The following is an 18,618-nucleotide window of genomic DNA, read 5'->3' as shown; positions in this document are numbered from 1 at the left end:
GGTCTATAAGCTTCGTTGTCCAGTGCAAGCGACACGGGGAGTTAATACTGGAATCCCCCTCAGTTAATTTGTGCATATCTAGTAAAAAGTACTTTTTGTAAAATCTAAAACAAACCTGAAATAAATGTGTTTCCAGAAATGCGAACTATTGCTTTAGTGTTGGTGGTTTTGCAGTGAGATCGCTGGGTAACCACTCATCCATAAAGTAGCTAGATTAATTGTTTAAATGGTTGCTAAGATAAACCCATGATGCAATCTTATCTAAATCTTTTGAGGGGGAAATTCTTGCCAAAAGTCTACTCCACCCAAAACTGATTAGGTAGAGGAAAATGTTGATGTGCACATAGCTGCCGCTCTTCTTAAACTCAGCTGAAGTTGGTGATGTGACAACCACTTCTGCACCGGACTCTGACCAAACGCGTTACTCGCACACTGGAGATGAGAGTTCAGCTTCTTGATCAAAATCCTGTAAATACCATCTACCCAACGGGCCGCAGGTGAAATGTTTCTACGCTTTGAACGCCAGTCACCCTCCCTGCTTCACTGGAGCTGCTGGAAGAAAAGCTCTCATGGCAAAGCACCAGTTCCCAACCCTCGTCAACAACGGAACAGGTCTAAATATTTATCCCAAGCCAAGCAATACTGAGATTTACAAATCTCAAACAAAGATTGGTGCTTTATGGCGAGCAGCTGGACGACGTCAGAGGAGACCACCGTGGTGAAGAGACCTTCAGGGGCCAAATGTGGTGGAACAGTTTGAAATGCTGCAGCAGGTTACAATAAAGCAGCATGCAAAGAACTTATGTTTAACGCCTTCGAGGAATATCCGAGCCGTGGGTTTTTTCCCCCCACCGGCCTCTACAATGTCAACATCAAATGTGCCTTGATCTGTTGGATCGGGAGCGTCCCAACTTCTGCAACCTCATGCTGCAGAAGGAGCGTCTGGCTTCTACGAGTGCAAAGGTTTACCAGAAGCAATGTTTCTCCAACACAACTGTCCGAATCCCAGCTGCAAAAAAAACACCACCTGTGGGAAATCATTGCAAGATCTTCCCATCCACGCCGTCCTGACACATCTCCTCTACTTTGACCTTTTGACCCTTTACCGGCGCTGTTCCTGCTCTCTGTCAGATGCGGTGTCTTCCATGTGGAGTGAAACATTCCACGCAGACGTCAGCGCCTCCGTGTGCAGCTCAGCGTCGTTGCCAAAGAAACCAACGAGCCAGAAACACCGACACGAGGAACGACGTAACTCGACCCCCTGCACCTCCCATTTGAATGCGCATACAATGCGTTAAGAAGCCCCAGTGCGTTGAATATTTTGGGATGCAACGCATTCTAAGGATGAACTTTTATTATTTCTCTCCGTGTGCGCCGTCCTGTTGTGAACCCCAAAGAAGAAGAAAAAACTCTGATGCTTTTCTTTCATCACATCCAAGTGTTTCCTCCTAAATCTAACTGCCATGTGAACACTGATAATGAAACGGGAGTAGCGCGAGGGGGGAGGAGACATTCCGCGCAGTGCGGAGCGATGCGCCGCGGAGCCGACAGGCGGCGACCAGGACGCGTAAAGGCGCACCGCGTTCAGTCTCCGTGCCTCTCCCCAGGTGAACGACTCACAGAAAGAAGGTAACCTGCGCCCCTCCTCCTCCTCCCCCTTCCCCTCATCTCCTGGACCGTAACACTTTTCTCCCACTTCTCCGGCAGTTTGGCATGACATCCTCCTGAACCGAAGCTGCTGTGATGAGATGTAAGTACGCGCCCGGTACTCCGTCGCTCGTGGTTCTGGTTCGATTCTGGCTTTTTTTTTTGGCTTAGTTTTCTCTTACTGAAGGACAAGTATAAAAGGAGCTGATGTGGAAGTGTTGTTGAAGTCTCTGTCCTAGGATCAGTGTGTGGTCTGCTCTTGCTGTTGCCTGCGTGCCGGGGGGATGAAGTTACCTCAGACTCAGGTAGGTGAGATTCCAACGTGTCTATTTATCCGTTATACAGTAAATATCTGCCCTCAAAAGTTCAACGGGTGACTTGTAGGAAAAGTGCCCCCGAGGTTTTTCCAGTAGTTCCTCTTGAATGGTGAAGCTGCCATTAGCGGATCACAGACATTCCCCAAAAAACAAAGGCAGGCTCTGGCAAGTCCACCTAGAACAATAACACGATTCATCAGCTCATTCATCAAGGGACACTAACTCCCCAAAATCATGATTCATACTTCATGCATCAGGTTTCCCTCTCATGTTGATTTTAATAGGGAAAGACTACGGAGGCCTGATTGTGGATTGGGCCAATGCAGTGAGGTCATTCTATTCATTCTGACAAAAGGAGATTTCTGTATTGTTTTTCCTTCATTTCAAGAGTTAAAATATAATAATCTAATTCGCGGATGAATGAAATTCTCAGCCAGCGAAGCTCCCAGGCAGACTTTTCCTGCCCGACCTGTGGCCATACATGTAGCCTGACCTGTAAGGGCAACCCCCTCCCCCCCTGCCCACTCCCCCGCTCTCACACAGGTGAACAAAAAGTTTCCCCTCCTCTTTCTTTTCATGCGTTTCCTTGCCTTTATAAAGCGCCAAGTGGTGTCATTCCTCGGGTTTCCTCCCAGCGTGTGAGAGTTGAACCGCTGGGCGTTTGGATAACGTTTGTGTAGTTTACATAACGGTCAGAATCCGTCGCCGATCGGTGGCTTTCTGGTTGGGAGACGACAGAGGACATGTTTTTGCATGTGTATTTGGATTTGATGCAGGAAGCTCGGGCTTATCCTGTGCGTGTTATCAATTATTACACAGTTCACATATCTGTAAGACTATACCTTGAACTACTTCTATGAACGTGTTGGAACCCGTGTGTGTGTTTTAGGAGGAAGGAATGCGTGTGTGTTCACGCAGGATTTAATGTCTCACGTCTTTTTTCAAAATGTCTCCTATTAACCTTCCGTTATAAAAAGATGAATACGCTTAATACCGGTAACTAAACGGAGCAAGTCCATAAACCTCATAAGATATGATGAGGAAGCTTTCCAGCTATGACGTTGGTGGTCTTTGCAGCTGAACTACTCTCTTCATTCAAGACACCGAACATGTTTGGCACATTTCGTGAAAACAAGTCCCGCAGTCAAGAGTTCATTACATCACTTTGACAGCAGTTGTTTATCACATTGATAAAAGTGGGTCCACATCTCAAACTTGAGGTTTCCTGTCTGGCCAAGTTTTGTGCTAAGACAGATGTTGTGTGTGATTTAAGTCGCTTTGGATAAAAGCGTCAGCTAAATGACATGTAATGTGATGTGATTTGTGATCTGAAGTAGCACGGCCTCCTTTGTGTTGTTCCCCACAGTGAACCCGTGCTGTTATTTGCCCTGCCAGCACTGGGGTGCGTGTGTTCGGTATGGTGAGGACAAGTACGAGTGTGACTGCACGCGTACCGGCTACAGCGGAGAAAACTGCACCGTCCGTGAGTCGTTCCAATATCCTCCCTTGTTATTGCATTCTTAAGAAATTAGAGAGTTGACATGACGGAGAGGATGTGATGTCAGGACACAAAAAACGGGTCATATGATTTTGTTTAATCAGGACTTAATAGAAGTTAGGACCCCCCCCCCCCCCCCGTCAGGTTGCAGAGTTTGTACTTCTGGTCTAGACGCAAATATTTGGAAACAGGAACAGGCGCCCGAACGAGAGCAGCTGGACCAGAGCGACTTCTGTTGAGCTCCTCACCAGACCACATATGTGCTCTGGGTGTTTTTGGCTGCTAGTTCTGCAGTTGCGTAACACCCAAAAGTAAGAGTAGGAGCAGGAGGGGGGGATTGGGCAATCCTTGAGGTCCTCGTCCGGATTTTGGCGCTAAGCTATTTCCTGCAGATAGCTGCAGGAAATAGCTATAGATATATAGACATAGAGATAGCTGTTGAAAGAGTGAAAAGAGTCGAAGAGTGAAAAGATGTGGTTGGATAAAAAAACAAATTTGATTAAACCCAATTGGATTGTATAAACTGAAAGATGTTAAGAAAAAGGAATAAAGCAAGACCCTCAATGAGCCTTTATTATATCCATTGTGGTTAAATGGAGCAGTACCTAAAAGAAAATGTTCAGTTTGATCCGCTCAAACACTTTTGGGGCCCCGCGGCGTCTTGTAACACGCAGACACGGCTTTCGAAGTTTGCTCTTGGACTCAGTTTTTGTTGACTTTGACCTGCTGAGGGAATTTCTTCCCACTCAAAATCCTAGGCGGCCTAACTTCCCGTAATAACAACTTTGTTAAGTAAATTTTTGTTTTTTCAACGTGTCCGCCCACCACAGCGGAGTTCTGGACCAGAGTGCGTCTGCTCGTGAAGCCCAGTCCAGATGTGCAGCATTACGTTCTCACACACTTCAACCGGCTCTGGGACGTCATCAATTCCTCCTTCCTGCAGAACGTCCTCATGCGGCTGGTTCTCACAGGTCCGGAGTCAGCTGTTAATTCATTCATGAAATCTATTCACGGTTTTCTCAAATTCAAAGTGTTAAATAACTTTTTTTTTCTCCCTTCAAATTAACAGTAAGGTCCAACTTAATACCCAGTCCACCAACCTACAACTCTAAATATGGCTACCTCAGCTGGGAATCCTACTACAATCTCAGCTACTACACTCGGATTCTGCCCCCAGTGCCCAAGGACTGCCCCACACCTCTGGGGGTCAAAGGTTAGCCTTTCATGTCTTGCTATCGATAAAAAGTATTGTTTTGCTATCTGTTTGTTGACCTTGGGGAGGGGGGGGGGGGGGGTGTCCAGCGGGGCGGCACGATGTGTTAACCGTATCAGTATCAGTGCTCGTTCAGTATTATGACGGCAAGCGCGGCGTATCTGCGTGTTTTTTTTCATTGGCCACGCGCACCGCGTGACGTGGTGCTCTTCGCCTCTCAGGCGAGGCCGGGCTGCCCGACCCTGAGCTGCTGGTCGACAGGCTGCTGAAGAGAAGGACGTTCAGGCCCGACCCGCAGGGCTCCAACCTGCTGTTCGCCTTCTTCGCGCAGCACTTCACCCACCAGTTCTTTAAGACCTACAATCGCATGGGAGTGGGTTTCACCAAGGCTCTGGCGCACGGGGTCAGTCCATTCACAGCTCATGTCTGTTTTAGTAAGAGTACACACTGTTTGAACGACCGTCTTCTTTTCGCTTTGCATTCGTGCTTTGAATATATTCATGATTTCCTTTACTTCCTTTTACTTTCTTTTGCATTATATTTCCTTTCATCCCCCCCCCCCCCGGTGACACGTGCAGGTGGATGCAGGGCACGTTTACGGAGACAACCTGCAACGTCAGCTTCGGCTCAGGCTCCACAAGGACGGGAAGCTCAAGTATCAGGTGCGAGAATCGAGAGAAGAAGCACAATGACGAACCTGCGCATGCTGTTAAAGACAAATACCTTTCACTCCCGAGTGTGACGTGCGGTGGATATTTGATCCACAGCACACAGGAATTCACTGAATCTATTGCCGTGAATACAGCCTACACGACACTGTGGGATAAAGCAGACTGGGTTGGGAAAAGACATTCACTCAAAACGCTGTTTCCCTTCAGTTAGTCAAGGGCGAGATGTACCCTCCCTCTGTGGCCGATGCCCCCGTTCGGATGAGCTACCCCCCGGGCGTCCCTCCCAAGGCCCAGATGGCCATCGGTCAGGAGGTGTTCGGACTGCTGCCGGGTTTGGGGATGTTCGCCACGCTGTGGCTGCGGGAGCACAACCGGGTGTGTGACATCCTGAAGGCGGAGCATCCCACCTGGGACGACGAGCAGCTCTTCCAGACCACGCGCCTCGTCATCATCGGTGAGCTGGACAGAAATCTCCACCATTTTGGGGAATTCATATCAATTCGTTGAATTGTTTTTTTTTATATATGTTTTTCATTTTTATTTATACAGCACCTTTAAAAGCAAAGTTTACAAAGGGCTTTGACTGGGTGCATGTGAGCAACTCCCATATGGGCTCACAGACGTCCACGTAGTTGAACCTGTTGCCTCGTGTCACCGCTCAGTGTCTGCTCTGCAATTTCACTTGAACGAGACGGCTTAACGTTAATTTGACTTAAACCCGCCGTCCTTGTTTGCGTCTCAGGCGAGACGATAAAAATAGTGATCGAGGAGTACGTGCAGCACCTCAGTGGGTACCTGCTGCAGTTGAAGTTTGATCCCACCCTGCTGTTCAACTCCGGCTTCCAGTACGGGAACCGCATCGCTCTGGAGTTCAGTCAGCTGTACCACTGGCACCCCCTGATGCCCGACAGCTTCCTCATCAACGGAGACGAGCTGTCGTACAAGCAGTTCCTCTTCAACAACTCCGTGCTCACCGACTACGGCATTGAGAAGCTGGTGGACTCCTTCTCTCGGCAAGTTGCAGGCCAGGTAACAAACAAATATGGGGAAATACAATTATAATTAATTTTTTGTTGTATAGTTGTAATTTACTCTGCAGGTTTGCACGCTTCAAACAGCTGTAAAGTGGTTGTCTGTTTCGCTGTAATTGCATCATGTGTGTATCGAGTGCAAAAAGAGCCCTGAGGGCACTTGGCTAATGTTCTGAAACAGATGTGTGCTAACTAAGGTGTGTCTCGTACCTTACAGAGGCAGACATGCAGCAAACAGACAAAGCACATCCACACGTTCCGCTAAGCGTGCTGTATTGTACATGCTGCTGTCCGTCTCCACGTGAGATGCTTCACTCTTCGACCTTTGTCCTCCAGGTCGGCGGTGGCTATAACATCCATGCCGCGGTGACCAACGTGGCTGTGGTGACCATCAAGGAGTCCCGCCAACTCCGCATGCAGCCCTTCAACGAGTACAGGAAGCGCTTTAACCTCCAGCCGTACACGTCGTTCAGTCAGTTCACTGGTAAGGAGCCAACGAAACCTTTTTAAGGCGCGTCGCTTATTCCCTTTTTGTAGCTCCGCGAGAGCAGCGCGTTGCGTCACGCTGGTTGTTGCTCGTCGATCCATCGTGTTGTGGATTATTTCATTAACTGTGATTACCATTTGCAGATAACGAGGAGATTGCCCGCGAGCTTGAAGAACTCTACGGGGATATTGATGCTATGGAATTTTATCCCGGCATGATGTTGGAGAAAACCCGCCAGGGGGCCATTTTTGGAGAGAGCATGGTGGAGATGGGTGCCCCCTTCTCCCTTAAAGGGCTCCTCGGGAACCCTATTTGCTCTCCGAGCTACTGGAAGCCCAGCACGTTTGGGGGACAAGTGGGCTTCGACATAGTGAACTCTGCCACGCTGAAGAAGCTCGTCTGTCAGAACACGAGGACGTGTCCTTATGTGGCGTTCAGAATACCGACCGAGGAGCAATCCAAACGAGGGAATGGTGACAGCAAAACAAGGACCGATGAGCTTTGATTCTTTGCAAAGCCTGTTATGGTTTAAGATCCATGGTTTGATGTGTTTTATGAGACTGAATCATGACGAGAATAAACAAGATGCACTGCGATGTTTGGAAACCCAGAAAACCTTTTGGCTCTGAATATTTTTAAGAAATATGACATTCGAAAAAAAGTTGTTGCCAGGCACTTGTGGTTTCTATTTAATTTCTATTGTAGTATTCTATCTAGTTTCTAATTTCTAAATAGAATATATTCATTTTGTAGTGCTTTCTATTAACAAAAGGACGAGTATATGATTATATTATTGGTATCATGGTACTGTACTGGATTATATGATGACCTACAATGTTTTTCCTTGGTAAATTTGGTGAGATGCCTGCATTGTTTTGTTGTAGCAGTAGCTCTGGTGGTATAAGTGCTATCTGTCCTATTCCATAGCAACGTTGCCCTCTAGTTGGGAAGTTGGAAACTCCATCACAACAATTCCAGCATCTCCCTGCATCTCCACAGGAACCCGGATGAGCCGTGGTACCGCGTTGCCTTTAATTGCCTTCTGTAAAGTCTACCTTTAATGCTTTCTTCTGAATCTGAACCCATCACACTCCATAGTTTGAATTACATATTTACAAAACCACAATAATTAACATCACAGCTCAACCAATATGAGTTCTTATCATTAGATTGAGGTGTTTGATTCTAACTATTTGTGTGTTTGGTTTTAACTAATGCAATTTGGGGAAATATATGAGTTTAAGTTAAGAAACCTCAAATATTGAGGTATTTCAATTTCCTGTTATGTCTACACAATACATACAGCTGAACCTGCAAATAAATCAGCCAAGTGTATGTTATCTTTGCGCTTGTATTTCCGAATTACGACATTTTTGTTATCCGTGAACGCATCACACTCCGGGAGAGTGCGGCAGCTAAACGAGCAGATTAACAGCAGTCAGCTTTGGGAGTTGGTGATAATTTACGAACCTTAGCTGCTCATAAAATCAAGGCAAGGTGAGTAATGGACATTATTATTATTCTGTAGTGTTTTTCAATGTTACAGCGAATTCTTAAATATACTCGGTTTATGGCTAGCTGCTGAGGCAGCGGACATTAGCTCGGTTGACGGCTGTTAATGCTAACCGAGCGTTAGCTCACGATCTCAAACGCAAACTGCCCCGTGCCCTACTTCCTCAACAAGATTATTGGATTGTCTCTATCCTCTTTCCACTGGCTTTGAGGCACTTGGGGGAAACGGCTAAATACAGCGTAGCGCTTTTGATGCTAGCTGTCGTAGCTGTCACATCGCCAGCGGTTCGTAGAGAACGCAGCTAACTGTTAGCTGACAGTGAACTGTGTGTGCTGCGGCCCTTCGTCCCTACTGTTTATTACTTGTGTTGAGTACATTTTATTGAGTGTGGAGCAATGCCGCCATCATATCAAGCAGAGTAGCTGTAGTTAAAATCAGTTTTCTTTCGTTTTCCTTCCTTGCCACGGTTAAAGGGAGAGGGAGCGTCCGCTTCCTTGGATCGGTGCACATATGCTGCCTCACTAAAGGTTCAGAGCATCACTAAAGGCCTCTCAGTGTTGTTGACACGCTTCTCATAAGCTACGTATTATGCAGATGTCCTATTTTTGGGACATAAGCCCTTTCTGTGTGACCCATAACAGCTTGGATGGCTGTCAATCTGCATCATTCTGCTCCACTGACCGCTGCGCTCACACAGTGTCACACAAACAGAGTTTATCTGTAGAGGTTTAGTCCATGACGGGTGAAAAATAAAGTAGTGTCGCTGTCCGCTGGAGCTCATGCAAATTTAGTCATATTCTTAACAAAATAGAGACCGCCTTTTCTATTCAAATAGTCTTGAGTTTTAGGTATAAGCATATTAGATTTGTTTGTATTGACTTTCACTACAAAGATGAAGAATGAGAGGAAGAAACCCGTTGAATCGATCTAAATCTAAAACATTGAAAACTTCTGCCCTCAGTTGAGCCGTTGTCATGACGACTCTGGATGACAGGATTCTGGGGGAGAAGCTGCAGTACTACTACAGCAGCAGTGAGGACGAAGGCAGTGACAACGAGGAAGAGGATGGCGAGAACAAGACCATCCGAGACGCTAACGTCGAGGAGCCGGAAATAGAATACAGCGCAGATGGAAGTGCTGTCAACACAGGTACTAATACACACGCCAAGGAAAGTACTTTCCGAATAAGACCACCGTGTGCGAATGTGATGGTAAAACTGTCTATTCTCTCTCAGGACCAAAGGGTGTCATCAATGACTGGAGGAAGTACAAGCAGCTGGAGGTGGAGCAGAAACAAGAGCAGAAACAAGAGATGGAAAGACTGATCAAGAAGCTGTCGATGACCTGCCGCTCCGATCTCGACCTGGAAAAAGACAAAGACAAACAGAAAGAGCTGAAGGAGAAAATCAAAGGCAAAGTAAGGACAACGATAGATAGATATGTAAAAGAAGGAGATGCTTGAGAGATTCCGGTTCCTCTCTCCTAACTGGCAGCCCATGACTCACTCTTGGAACTGTGCCACGCTCGCCAATGGGACACATCCAGTGGGAAAAGGCTAAATACAGGCATGATATTAATTAAATACAACCTCATTAACAAAGCCCCTGCACCTCCGTCTTCTAATTTCTGAGAATCGAATTATGGATTAATGCATTTGGTGACATATTTTGTTTCACTTTGCAAGTTTATTATAGTCATAATTAGCCAATGCGGAACAAATTTAATCTCCAGAAGGTTGGATTCATCACGTTTCATTAGGGGTTATGTATCCGACTCCTGCGTGGTTTTGACCAGTACCTTCCTGGAGGTTTTGTCGGTTGCCTAGCAACTATCCCTGGCCAAATCATTTTACAAAATGCCTGTAAAACTGCAAATGTGTGTGTTTTTTTCTCTTTAGGTTTTCAGATCAAACAAACATGTGTTAAGAGTACGATCTAGAGTTCTAGAGTTGAGTGGCTTTTTTAACCTGTGGACAGCGCAAAGCCAGCCGTTTCCCTCCATTTCCATCCTTTGTGCTCAGCTGACCTGCCGGTTGAAGAGTCACCGTTATGATCCAGGCACTAAAGCAGCATCAATCATCTGATCTGATTCTCGGCCCAGAAAGAATATTTCCTAAAATGTCAAACGATTCCATTTATTAATCTGATTCCTCTTCCTCGTCTCCCCCACAGATGACCATGCAAGAGTACAACATGCTCCAGGAGGAAGAGGACGACGAGGACTTCCTCCAGCACTACCGCATGCAGCGCATCGAAGAGATGCGGCGCCAGCTCTGCAGCGGCAAGCGCTTCGCGCAGGTCTACGAGCTCGCCAGCGGCGAGGACTTCCTGGAGGCTTTGGACAAGGAGGACAAAAGCACGCTGGTCATGATCCACATCTACGAGCCCGACATCCCGGGCTGCGAGAGCATGAGCGGCAGCCTGATGTGCCTGGCCCAGGAGTACCCGCTGGTCAAATTCTGCAGCGTGCGCAGCTCGGCCATCAGCACCAGCGCGCTGTTCAGGGACAGCGCTCTGCCCGCCCTGCTCGTCTACAAAGGCGGCGACCTGATCGGCAACTTTGTGCGGGTGACCGACCAGCTCGGGGAAGACTTCTTCGCCGTGGACGTGGAGGCCCTGCTGCAGGAGTACGGCATGCTGCCCGACAAGCCCTCCGGGGTCCCGAAGACGGTCCGCAACGGAGCCATTGTGCAGAACACTGTGAGCGACGACGACTCCGACCTCGATATAGACTAGAGCCGCGCGAGAGTCTCTCCGGGAGCATGTGCGCACGGCCTGCACGGAGAAGAGATGATTTTTTTGATGTATATGGAGCGTTGTGGGATGACCGATTTGAGCCGGGAAGCTTTGTTGCTACTCGTACAGCCGGCATTGAAGCAGAACCAAAAGTAAATGCACACAAGGGGTCACGGCCGGAGGGTTCTCCTCATGGCATCGATCAAAAGTTAGAGTTAGAGTGAATGATGTAGATATTACTTTAAATGTTTTGTTTCAGCTGTGACTGTCAGTTATTTATTCATTGTGTTTAAACACAATCCGTTTTTGTTTCGTTTGCATCTTTTATTGTATTAAATATTTCACTCTGTAGAATCCAAATCCTGCAGCCCAAACTGACTCATTCATTCATTCACTCGTTCATTTTTTAAACTTTTATATGTGCTGTAGCATTTCATATAGTCAGGATAATAAACAACTGTTTGGACTCAGTGACTGTCATTTTCTTTTGTTGGTTTGTAATTAAACAAAGTGTACAGTATGTGAACAGTGGCTGCCTCTGATTGGAGGCTCGTTTCTAGCCGAGTTCAGAAAACATAAACCCACGGTACACGTGCTCAGCACCACCGCAACAAAAAAACTAAGAAGGGATTGTTTGTTTTTTGTTGGCCGGCTGGAATCACACCTCCAAATGAACCCCAATCTTTTTACATGAAATGAAGGATGTTTTAACACTATGCCAAAATGAAGCTTGAACATTTTCATTTTACTCAGTTGGTCAAAGTAAATATTCAAATTGTGACATCGTTGGGCTCTTGAGCGCATCCTAAAAGTGTCCATTTATTGTATTCAAAGGTCAGAAGTATTTTCAGACATTCAAAGCAAACATTTTGAGCCGTCAATCAAGTGCCACTAATATCATGAACAGCCATCGGTAATGTACAAATACCTGCTGTGAAAAAAGTTTGTACCCAAGATTATTTCTCAAGGAATCCAAACTACTAAACGTTCATCAGGGTTCAAAGCTTAAGTGATCAAATAAAGTTGTTATACGATTTACAATCATATCACAATGGATGCGATCACCAGGTTTAATAATCCACTAGCATCAAAATGCTTCTTTCCAGGTCACTGAACTCCCCCGCGGTGATTGGCCCCCCGACTCGATGCACTCAATAATCACTCGGAAGAGCCGCAGCCCATTTCGAGCTAATCCCCCCCCCCCCCCCCCCCTCTTTGGTATCACAACTAACTGCTCAATAACCATTGCTGCGTACTTGTGACAAACGCCACATTTCCTGCACACAATGGAGTGACGCCTAGAAGCCTCCCGTCAGCAGCAGCAGGAGGCCCAGTGACGTCAGCAGCGGGGGGGCCGTCTCTGCGCGGAGCGGAGCGGCCGAGGGCAGCGGGTCGTGTCCACAGAAGGCCTGCTCCAGCAGAAGGTGGGTCTCCGCGCTGACGCCTGGGTGGAAGGGAGGGGAGGAGGGCGGGGGGGGGGGGACACCGTCAGCACGCCCGGGGAGCATTCGGCACGTTCAACCTCAGGCTCACATTGCACTTCATTCATCCCCTCTCATGCAATCGTTAAGCCTGATTGCATCCTGCACGGTCACAAAATCAATGGCAAATGAGGCCACGGGCCGGTGCAACACCTCGCGCATGCAGCAGCATCTACAGGGAGTTTGGGATGTCGGGGGGGTACACACCGTGTTCCGACCACTCGTCCCACAGGTGCTGGGCCTCCTCGTCCGGGTGTTCGCGGTGCTCATGGTGATCTGGGTCTGTGTGAGATGACGAAAACACACCCGGATCGTGAGTAAAAGTGTCTGGTAGTTAGAGACATAAGGGGATGAAAACAGGCCACGAGAAGGATTAAGAGCAAGCGGACAGGACACAAACAGGAAATTAGAGGGAGGGAGGGTGGGGGGGGTTTGACCTTTTGGGCAGAGCTGTTTTGTTTTTTTTTAAACAAATTTTCACAAGGTTAATATGCATTTCAGCAGCAGTCGCACAAAGCACAGGCTGTCCTGGAGTATTCGTCGGCAGATTCAAATGAAATTCCACGGTTCTATTCAAATGTACAAACGCAACATGTGTGCCAGTGTAAACAACTTGAATATATACTATATATATATATATATATATACTTTATATATATAGATGGAAAAAGATTGTACCATTTGAGTGATGCACGAGCATCCGCTTGAGTTCCCTGAGGGCCCGGGTGAGGTTTTCCAGCTGGTCGTGGAGGTGGATGTTCTCCTCTATCAGTGCATGAATGGTGTCCTGCAGTTCAAAGCTCCGACTTTGCAGGAGCAGCAGGGCCAAGGGCACGAAGAAAAGCACGGGCCTCGGTCCCCTCATAGCGTCCCCCGCGGCCCGTGTCACATCTTCAGGGTCCAGCTCATCCCCTCTCGTCAGTCCCGGGTAGAAGAGAAGTGATCCACGGCAGAAATGATTACTGCAGAATACTTCACCGGCTTAAACTCGAGGGGAGGTGACAGCGGTTTGTTTCTTTCCAAAGCCAGGGGTGGAAAGCTGCCAGCGGGCTGCTTCAAAATCCATCCAATGTTTCCACCTCATTGGTTACTGTGATGAAAGCAACAGGCCTTGTTTCCTTTGGTATGAGCTGCTGTTTTAAACTAATGCTGTGTTGAAAATGAGGAAAAGAAATGATTAGTTCCTCTGGTATTTGTGGAAAATAATATTATATAAAAAATATGGATAAAAGAGGAGTTTATGTGCCGACTGGGCGCAGAGGTAAACAATCCAATGAGTTGTAGCTTATTTGTGTCACATGTAGGACAACATGCACATCCGAGCAGCGAGGCCACTACTTTAAGATTGGGTTGGGATTTAACTTCCTGAATAATTGATGTTAAACATTCTCTAGAAGTTGTTGTTGCTGGTGATGAGATCATTAAGGGCAGAAGACTCTGGTCAGTGAAACTTCCCACTAACAGCTACATGAGTTTGTTTCAGGGTGGTTAGTGCACAGGAAACAGCACATGATGTAATTCCTGTGCAATAACCACCCATAAGTCAAACGTACACTAATGTTTATATACCTTGTTATGGAGTTAATTGTTAAAGAAAAAAAAAAACCTGAACTCTGCTCAAAATGCTTTTATCTGTACGAAATATCCAGGAGTCAGAGCTTTGCAGTCTAGGTGGCGCCAATAAATATAACTTTTATATCCATAAAACGCTGACAATAACAACTAAGCATGAAACGAATGCTTGGTAAGAACTGGATTAATTTCCCCAAACCAGTCAGATACCTACTATGTCTGTCATATTAGAAACCACAGCTGGAGTAGTGATCCAGTTAAGACACAGGGCAACAAGGTGTTTTTTTCCCAAAGAAGCTTTTATTTAATCATCATGTGTATCATTATGCGGTCTTTGCAGCCCTGGTGCGCTTCTTCTTGACCACAACGGGCTTCTGGCTCTTCAGAATAGCACTGGCACGACGCAGGGCGGCCTGGGGACACAGGACACTCAAATGATCATACTGACACCGTTGAAATACAAACTACAAATTAAGGACCACGACACAAACTATTTTAGTGGCAAACATCACCAGCTCACCATGCGCAGGTCCTTTCTGTAGTTGTTCTTGCTAATCATGTGCCTAATGCTGTTGAGGGTGGCACGGGAGTTCTTGTTGATGGTGATCTTCTGGTAAGCGCGTCCTGGCTTGTTCTGGCCTGTGCAGCAAGGAAACAATGTAGTCGTGTAAGACATTCATGAAGAGGAAAAGCAGTTAATAAAATGTACTTTAAGTTCAAATGATCGAGTATCAGATAAAGACAATTATATATGTATGTTTACCTTTGCGTTTCTTCAGCACCACAACGACTCCCTTGCCGTCGGCAGCCGGCTCCACACCGACAGTCTTCTTGTGCACCAAACCATTGAAGCGGTACGAGTTCCTGGACTTCAGGTTGTTGGGCTCCTGTCACATTACAATACATTACAATCAGACAACCCCCCCTTGTGTTGGCAGACAGACGACTACACATTTATTAGTCTTGACCACTCCGATCACCTCCTGTAAGCTACAGGGTCCACACACAACACTTAGTGTGCCGTATTACAGCAGATACAGACTATACAGATTTTTAAGGAACACCTAGTTGGGTCGTATAATGTTAACACCTTTCTATGGTTAGATCTGTAACTTTACTCACAGTACTGTAGGTCTGTCCGTTCCTCTTGATGAGGAAGCTGGAGCAGTTCCTGATGACCATCCACTGCAAATGGGACGACATGGTGAACCTGGACAAAACGAGACAAGTTTCATTTTTACTGAAGCCCATCTGATGGACACTTTGGGTAAAGGGTTACAGGTGTAGCCTCTAACGTTAGATACTTGACGACAGGCGTCATATGATTGCTAACATTTCGATCGTCAACGTGTTCCCTTGGTAACAAATTTCCTAAATTAGCCAAACATTTAAGCGTGCGTAATTGTTGATTAGGTATTACAGAACATACTATGTATATTAAACAATGCACTGGTTAATACAGGACAGCCCAGTGGTTAAGTTGAAGCAGTTAGCTACGGCTAGCTAACGTTAGCTCCAGAGCTCGGCGCACAACGAGGCCTAGTACGGACGACGTAATCACAAATGTATCTTTCCATTCCTAAAATATTCTAGGAGATGTTATGACCCATAGGGCACAACACAATATGCACAATAATAATTGCTTACTTTGTGTAACAAAAAACAGGCAGAGACACACAATAATTTCACTTTAGTGAGTGGCTAATAGCTGCCGTGGCGACCACGTTACCTTTTAGCGGAGGAAAAGGACTGGAGAGACCGGAAACCGCTTAACGGAACCTCTAACTCAGATCAGTGCGCGCCTACTGGTAATTTTTTTATATATAATTTGCCATCAAACACATGTTTTATCCAATTTTAAAGATACAGTTAAATGTCACGTCCATTCACTGTGTAATCATTCTATCCGTACTACAACACAAGAACATATTAAATGTTCTTGTGTCAGGTACTAGTTATCCGCAAGCCCTGCGGAGGAACATCACTTTACCCTGCGCATTCCAACGGTGACGTCATTAATGCGCGCCTTGTGTTTACAGAGAGCCGTCAAAATATAAAATGTCAGCTGTTTTAACCCTAAAACGAGTTCAATTTAAATAGTGATATGAGTTTTTGAGAAGGGTACGCAGACAGAAAATTATACTATTCTATTATAAATAATCTCTATGGAAGGATACAGATATTTTGATGTGTTAGGTCATTATAAAGTTACAGTATGATGTAACATGACACTCGCAAGCGGTGTCTTCATGTGAGAACATGGATAAAGCAGAAGATCTGGAGACACTTGGTGAGGAACTGTACTCTCTGATTCACCCCAAACACAAAGAGAATGCTGGAAAACTCACAGGTGAGTTGAACCGCATGTCACGTTGTGTGATTTAACTTTGATAATACGAAATCAAAAGACGGTTCCCAAGCCTGTGTGTGTGTGTGTGTGTGTGTGTGTGTGTGGGTGTGTGGGGGTGTCTTCCAGGTATGCTGCTGGAGTTGCCAGCACCTGTCCTGAGGCAGATGGTGCAGGACAAGGCCACGCTGTCCGCAGGTGTGGAAAAAGCCCTGCGAGCCCTGCAGCTGGCACAGGAACCCAGGTACAGCATTGGGCAGTGTGGTTGCCCGACCGGTAATCCTCCTTCTGTCACACAGTCTGGTTGCAATTTCCGAGCAATTTCCCAGCAGCGGGCTTTATGCAATGTTTAGATGTTTGAATAAATGTCTTCCTGAGGGTAGGTTTTCCCATTAAGGCAGTATCAAACATGTATTATTTTGGTAAAAAGGAACTATTGATAGTCAGATTTGTGTGCCAGAGTCTAAAAAATGGCACTCCATGGAATTAATGTGTCAAAAAACATTCAATGTGTGCAATAACGAGTCCCTGCACCTCTTTGCAGCAAGATACCGTGTAAGGACGACGATGACCTGTCTGTGTCTTCTGACTCTCTGGGCGAGCAGCTGTTTGAGCTGGTGGATGTTTACAACACCGGCCACTCTCAGAAAATCACAGGTAAGCAACCAGTTCTGTGGGACCAAACAAACACCTTCTATGATGCTGTAGATTAGAGACCCTTAAGGCCCGAAGCAACATTTGCATGGGCAAATACATTTATAAGCAACAGGCGTGTAATGCATACTTTGCTATCACTTCTTTATGACAATGACCCTTGTATTAGGTTTATATGAAAAGCTTTTATTGAGATACTATAGTATTACTTTTTTTGTGACATACTTGGTCATTTGCTGTTCTTCCACAGGAATGCTCCTGGAACAGCACAAACAGGCCATTTTAAACCTTCTTTCTGACCCTAAACTACTGGAAGAGCAGGTGAACTTCTCGCTGAAGACACTTAAGGAGTACGTGTCTCACTGCCGTTGATTGCTTGTAAAATCTACAAAATTTAATAAAATAAATGAACCATTTTTCTGTTTAATTAACGTTAACCCGCTATTCAAAATCATGTTCCTCCCTTCAGGCAGAACATGGAAGGGACAGGCATTAGTGACGCTGACGACGCAGAGCGGCTCGGAGAGAAGATCTTCTCACTAGTGGAAGAGCTAGATCCTCTACATGCAAATTATATTACAGGTGACCTACAACTATGTACTTAAACTTAATTAATGTCAAAGACGTTATACCTTAGGAAGCTGCTTCTGTTCCTCTGCGTCTGTTGGTGCAGGTATGCTGCTGGAGATGGACCCAGCTGCTCTCCACCAGCTGCTCAGGGACCACACGATGCTGGAGGTCGCTGTTCAGAAAGCACAGGCTGCACTGGACTCTCCGAATCAAACTCTGTCTACTTGACCGCAAGAGCGTTGCAATATTTTACACACAAAATAAGAATAGTAAATGATCGTGATTAACTCGGATAATATGATGCTGGGAAGTGTGAGCACATCCCTTTAGGAGATCACATTTCACCTTAATAAGCAGCGAACTTCTTCATATTCATTGAGTGGACTGTGAGGAGTCCAAAATTGACTGCACTTATTGTAAATAATTGAAAAGTCCAGTTAGCGCGAGCTGATATTGCTCTTTGGAATATGGGATCTCTTTGTCAGCACATGAATGAATGTCTTTCACAGAGAAATGGACTGTGTTCCAATTCTAAAACATTTATGCATCGATGTTGCTCCACCTGGGAGCCGAGCTTCCACACAAGGCATCAGAACTTCATTGTTGCTTGATGAAAATGTTTACAGCGGGAGAAGAGTGTTGTCGCCAACAGTCACGCTATGACAACTTTTGTTTTTGTACTGTACATAATGTAGGTTTAAGTTGATGAAATGTTGCTGCCGAGAGAAAATATGGCAAATTATATAAAAATGAAGAAGTGTTCATTTGCATTGCATCTGTATCTACATTAGGGATACTTATGAACTAGTTATCTGCAAAAAACAAAATCCGGTAATGAATAAAAAACAAACGACAGTTTTTTTCAAAGTGCTACAGAGCGCA

At 45.9% G+C, this 18,618-nt stretch overlaps 5 protein-coding genes across 6 annotated transcripts; 3 read left to right on the top strand and 2 right to left on the bottom strand.

The window, feature by feature from the left end:
- Positions 1-317: 317 nt before the first annotated feature.
- Positions 318-7,479, top strand: LOC120832175 (prostaglandin G/H synthase 1). Its single transcript, XM_040198245.2, has 12 exons — positions 318-1,629; positions 1,708-1,750; positions 1,875-1,952; positions 3,331-3,447; positions 4,293-4,433; positions 4,532-4,675; positions 4,897-5,078; positions 5,254-5,337; positions 5,554-5,800; positions 6,089-6,375; positions 6,714-6,861; positions 7,008-7,479. The coding sequence occupies exons 2-12, from the start codon at positions 1,744-1,746 to the stop codon at positions 7,367-7,369; spliced, it is 1,797 nt and encodes a 598-aa protein (XP_040054179.2). The 5' UTR covers positions 318-1,629; positions 1,708-1,743; the 3' UTR covers positions 7,370-7,479.
- Positions 7,480-8,226: 747 nt separating this feature from the next.
- Positions 8,227-11,582, top strand: pdcl (phosducin-like). Its single transcript, XM_078088034.1, has 4 exons — positions 8,227-8,361; positions 9,339-9,526; positions 9,613-9,794; positions 10,549-11,582. The coding sequence occupies exons 2-4, from the start codon at positions 9,352-9,354 to the stop codon at positions 11,110-11,112; spliced, it is 921 nt and encodes a 306-aa protein (XP_077944160.1). The 5' UTR covers positions 8,227-8,361; positions 9,339-9,351; the 3' UTR covers positions 11,113-11,582.
- Positions 11,583-11,828: 246 nt separating this feature from the next.
- LOC144388225 (uncharacterized) lies at positions 11,829-13,620 on the bottom strand. Its single transcript, XM_078088035.1, has 3 exons — positions 13,272-13,620; positions 12,801-12,875; positions 11,829-12,556 (listed from the first exon to the last, which is right to left on the bottom strand). Exons 1-3 carry the CDS (start codon positions 13,456-13,458, stop codon positions 12,411-12,413), a joined length of 408 nt encoding a protein of 135 aa, XP_077944161.1. The 5' UTR covers positions 13,459-13,620; the 3' UTR covers positions 11,829-12,410.
- An 825-nt stretch (positions 13,621-14,445) lies between these two features.
- rpl28 (ribosomal protein L28) lies at positions 14,446-16,490 on the bottom strand. 2 transcript variants are annotated; one of them, XM_040197839.2, is made up of 5 exons: positions 15,813-16,490; positions 15,288-15,375; positions 14,929-15,052; positions 14,686-14,804; positions 14,446-14,578 (listed from the first exon to the last, which is right to left on the bottom strand). In XM_040197839.2, the coding sequence occupies exons 2-5, from the start codon at positions 15,366-15,368 to the stop codon at positions 14,489-14,491; spliced, it is 414 nt and encodes a 137-aa protein (XP_040053773.1). In that variant the 5' UTR covers positions 15,369-15,375; positions 15,813-16,490; the 3' UTR covers positions 14,446-14,488. The 2 variants fall into 2 exon arrangements, with proteins under 2 accessions (XP_040053773.1, XP_040053774.1); XM_040197840.2 differs by having other exon boundaries at positions 15,895-16,158.
- On the top strand, positions 16,182-18,498 carry LOC120831921 (uncharacterized). The gene is made up of 6 exons (XM_040197838.2): positions 16,182-16,515; positions 16,642-16,756; positions 17,057-17,169; positions 17,417-17,516; positions 17,636-17,748; positions 17,840-18,498. The coding sequence occupies exons 1-6, from the start codon at positions 16,425-16,427 to the stop codon at positions 17,962-17,964; spliced, it is 657 nt and encodes a 218-aa protein (XP_040053772.2). The 5' UTR covers positions 16,182-16,424; the 3' UTR covers positions 17,965-18,498.
- Positions 18,499-18,618: the final 120 nt, after the last annotated feature.

Source organism: Gasterosteus aculeatus, chromosome 14 (genome assembly GCF_964276395.1).
Source record: "Gasterosteus aculeatus chromosome 14, fGasAcu3.hap1.1, whole genome shotgun sequence".
Lineage (NCBI taxonomy): Eukaryota > Metazoa > Chordata > Actinopteri > Perciformes > Gasterosteidae > Gasterosteus > Gasterosteus aculeatus.
The sequence above is the reverse complement of the archived record's forward strand: the minus strand, read 5'-3'. Positions and strand labels throughout refer to the sequence as shown.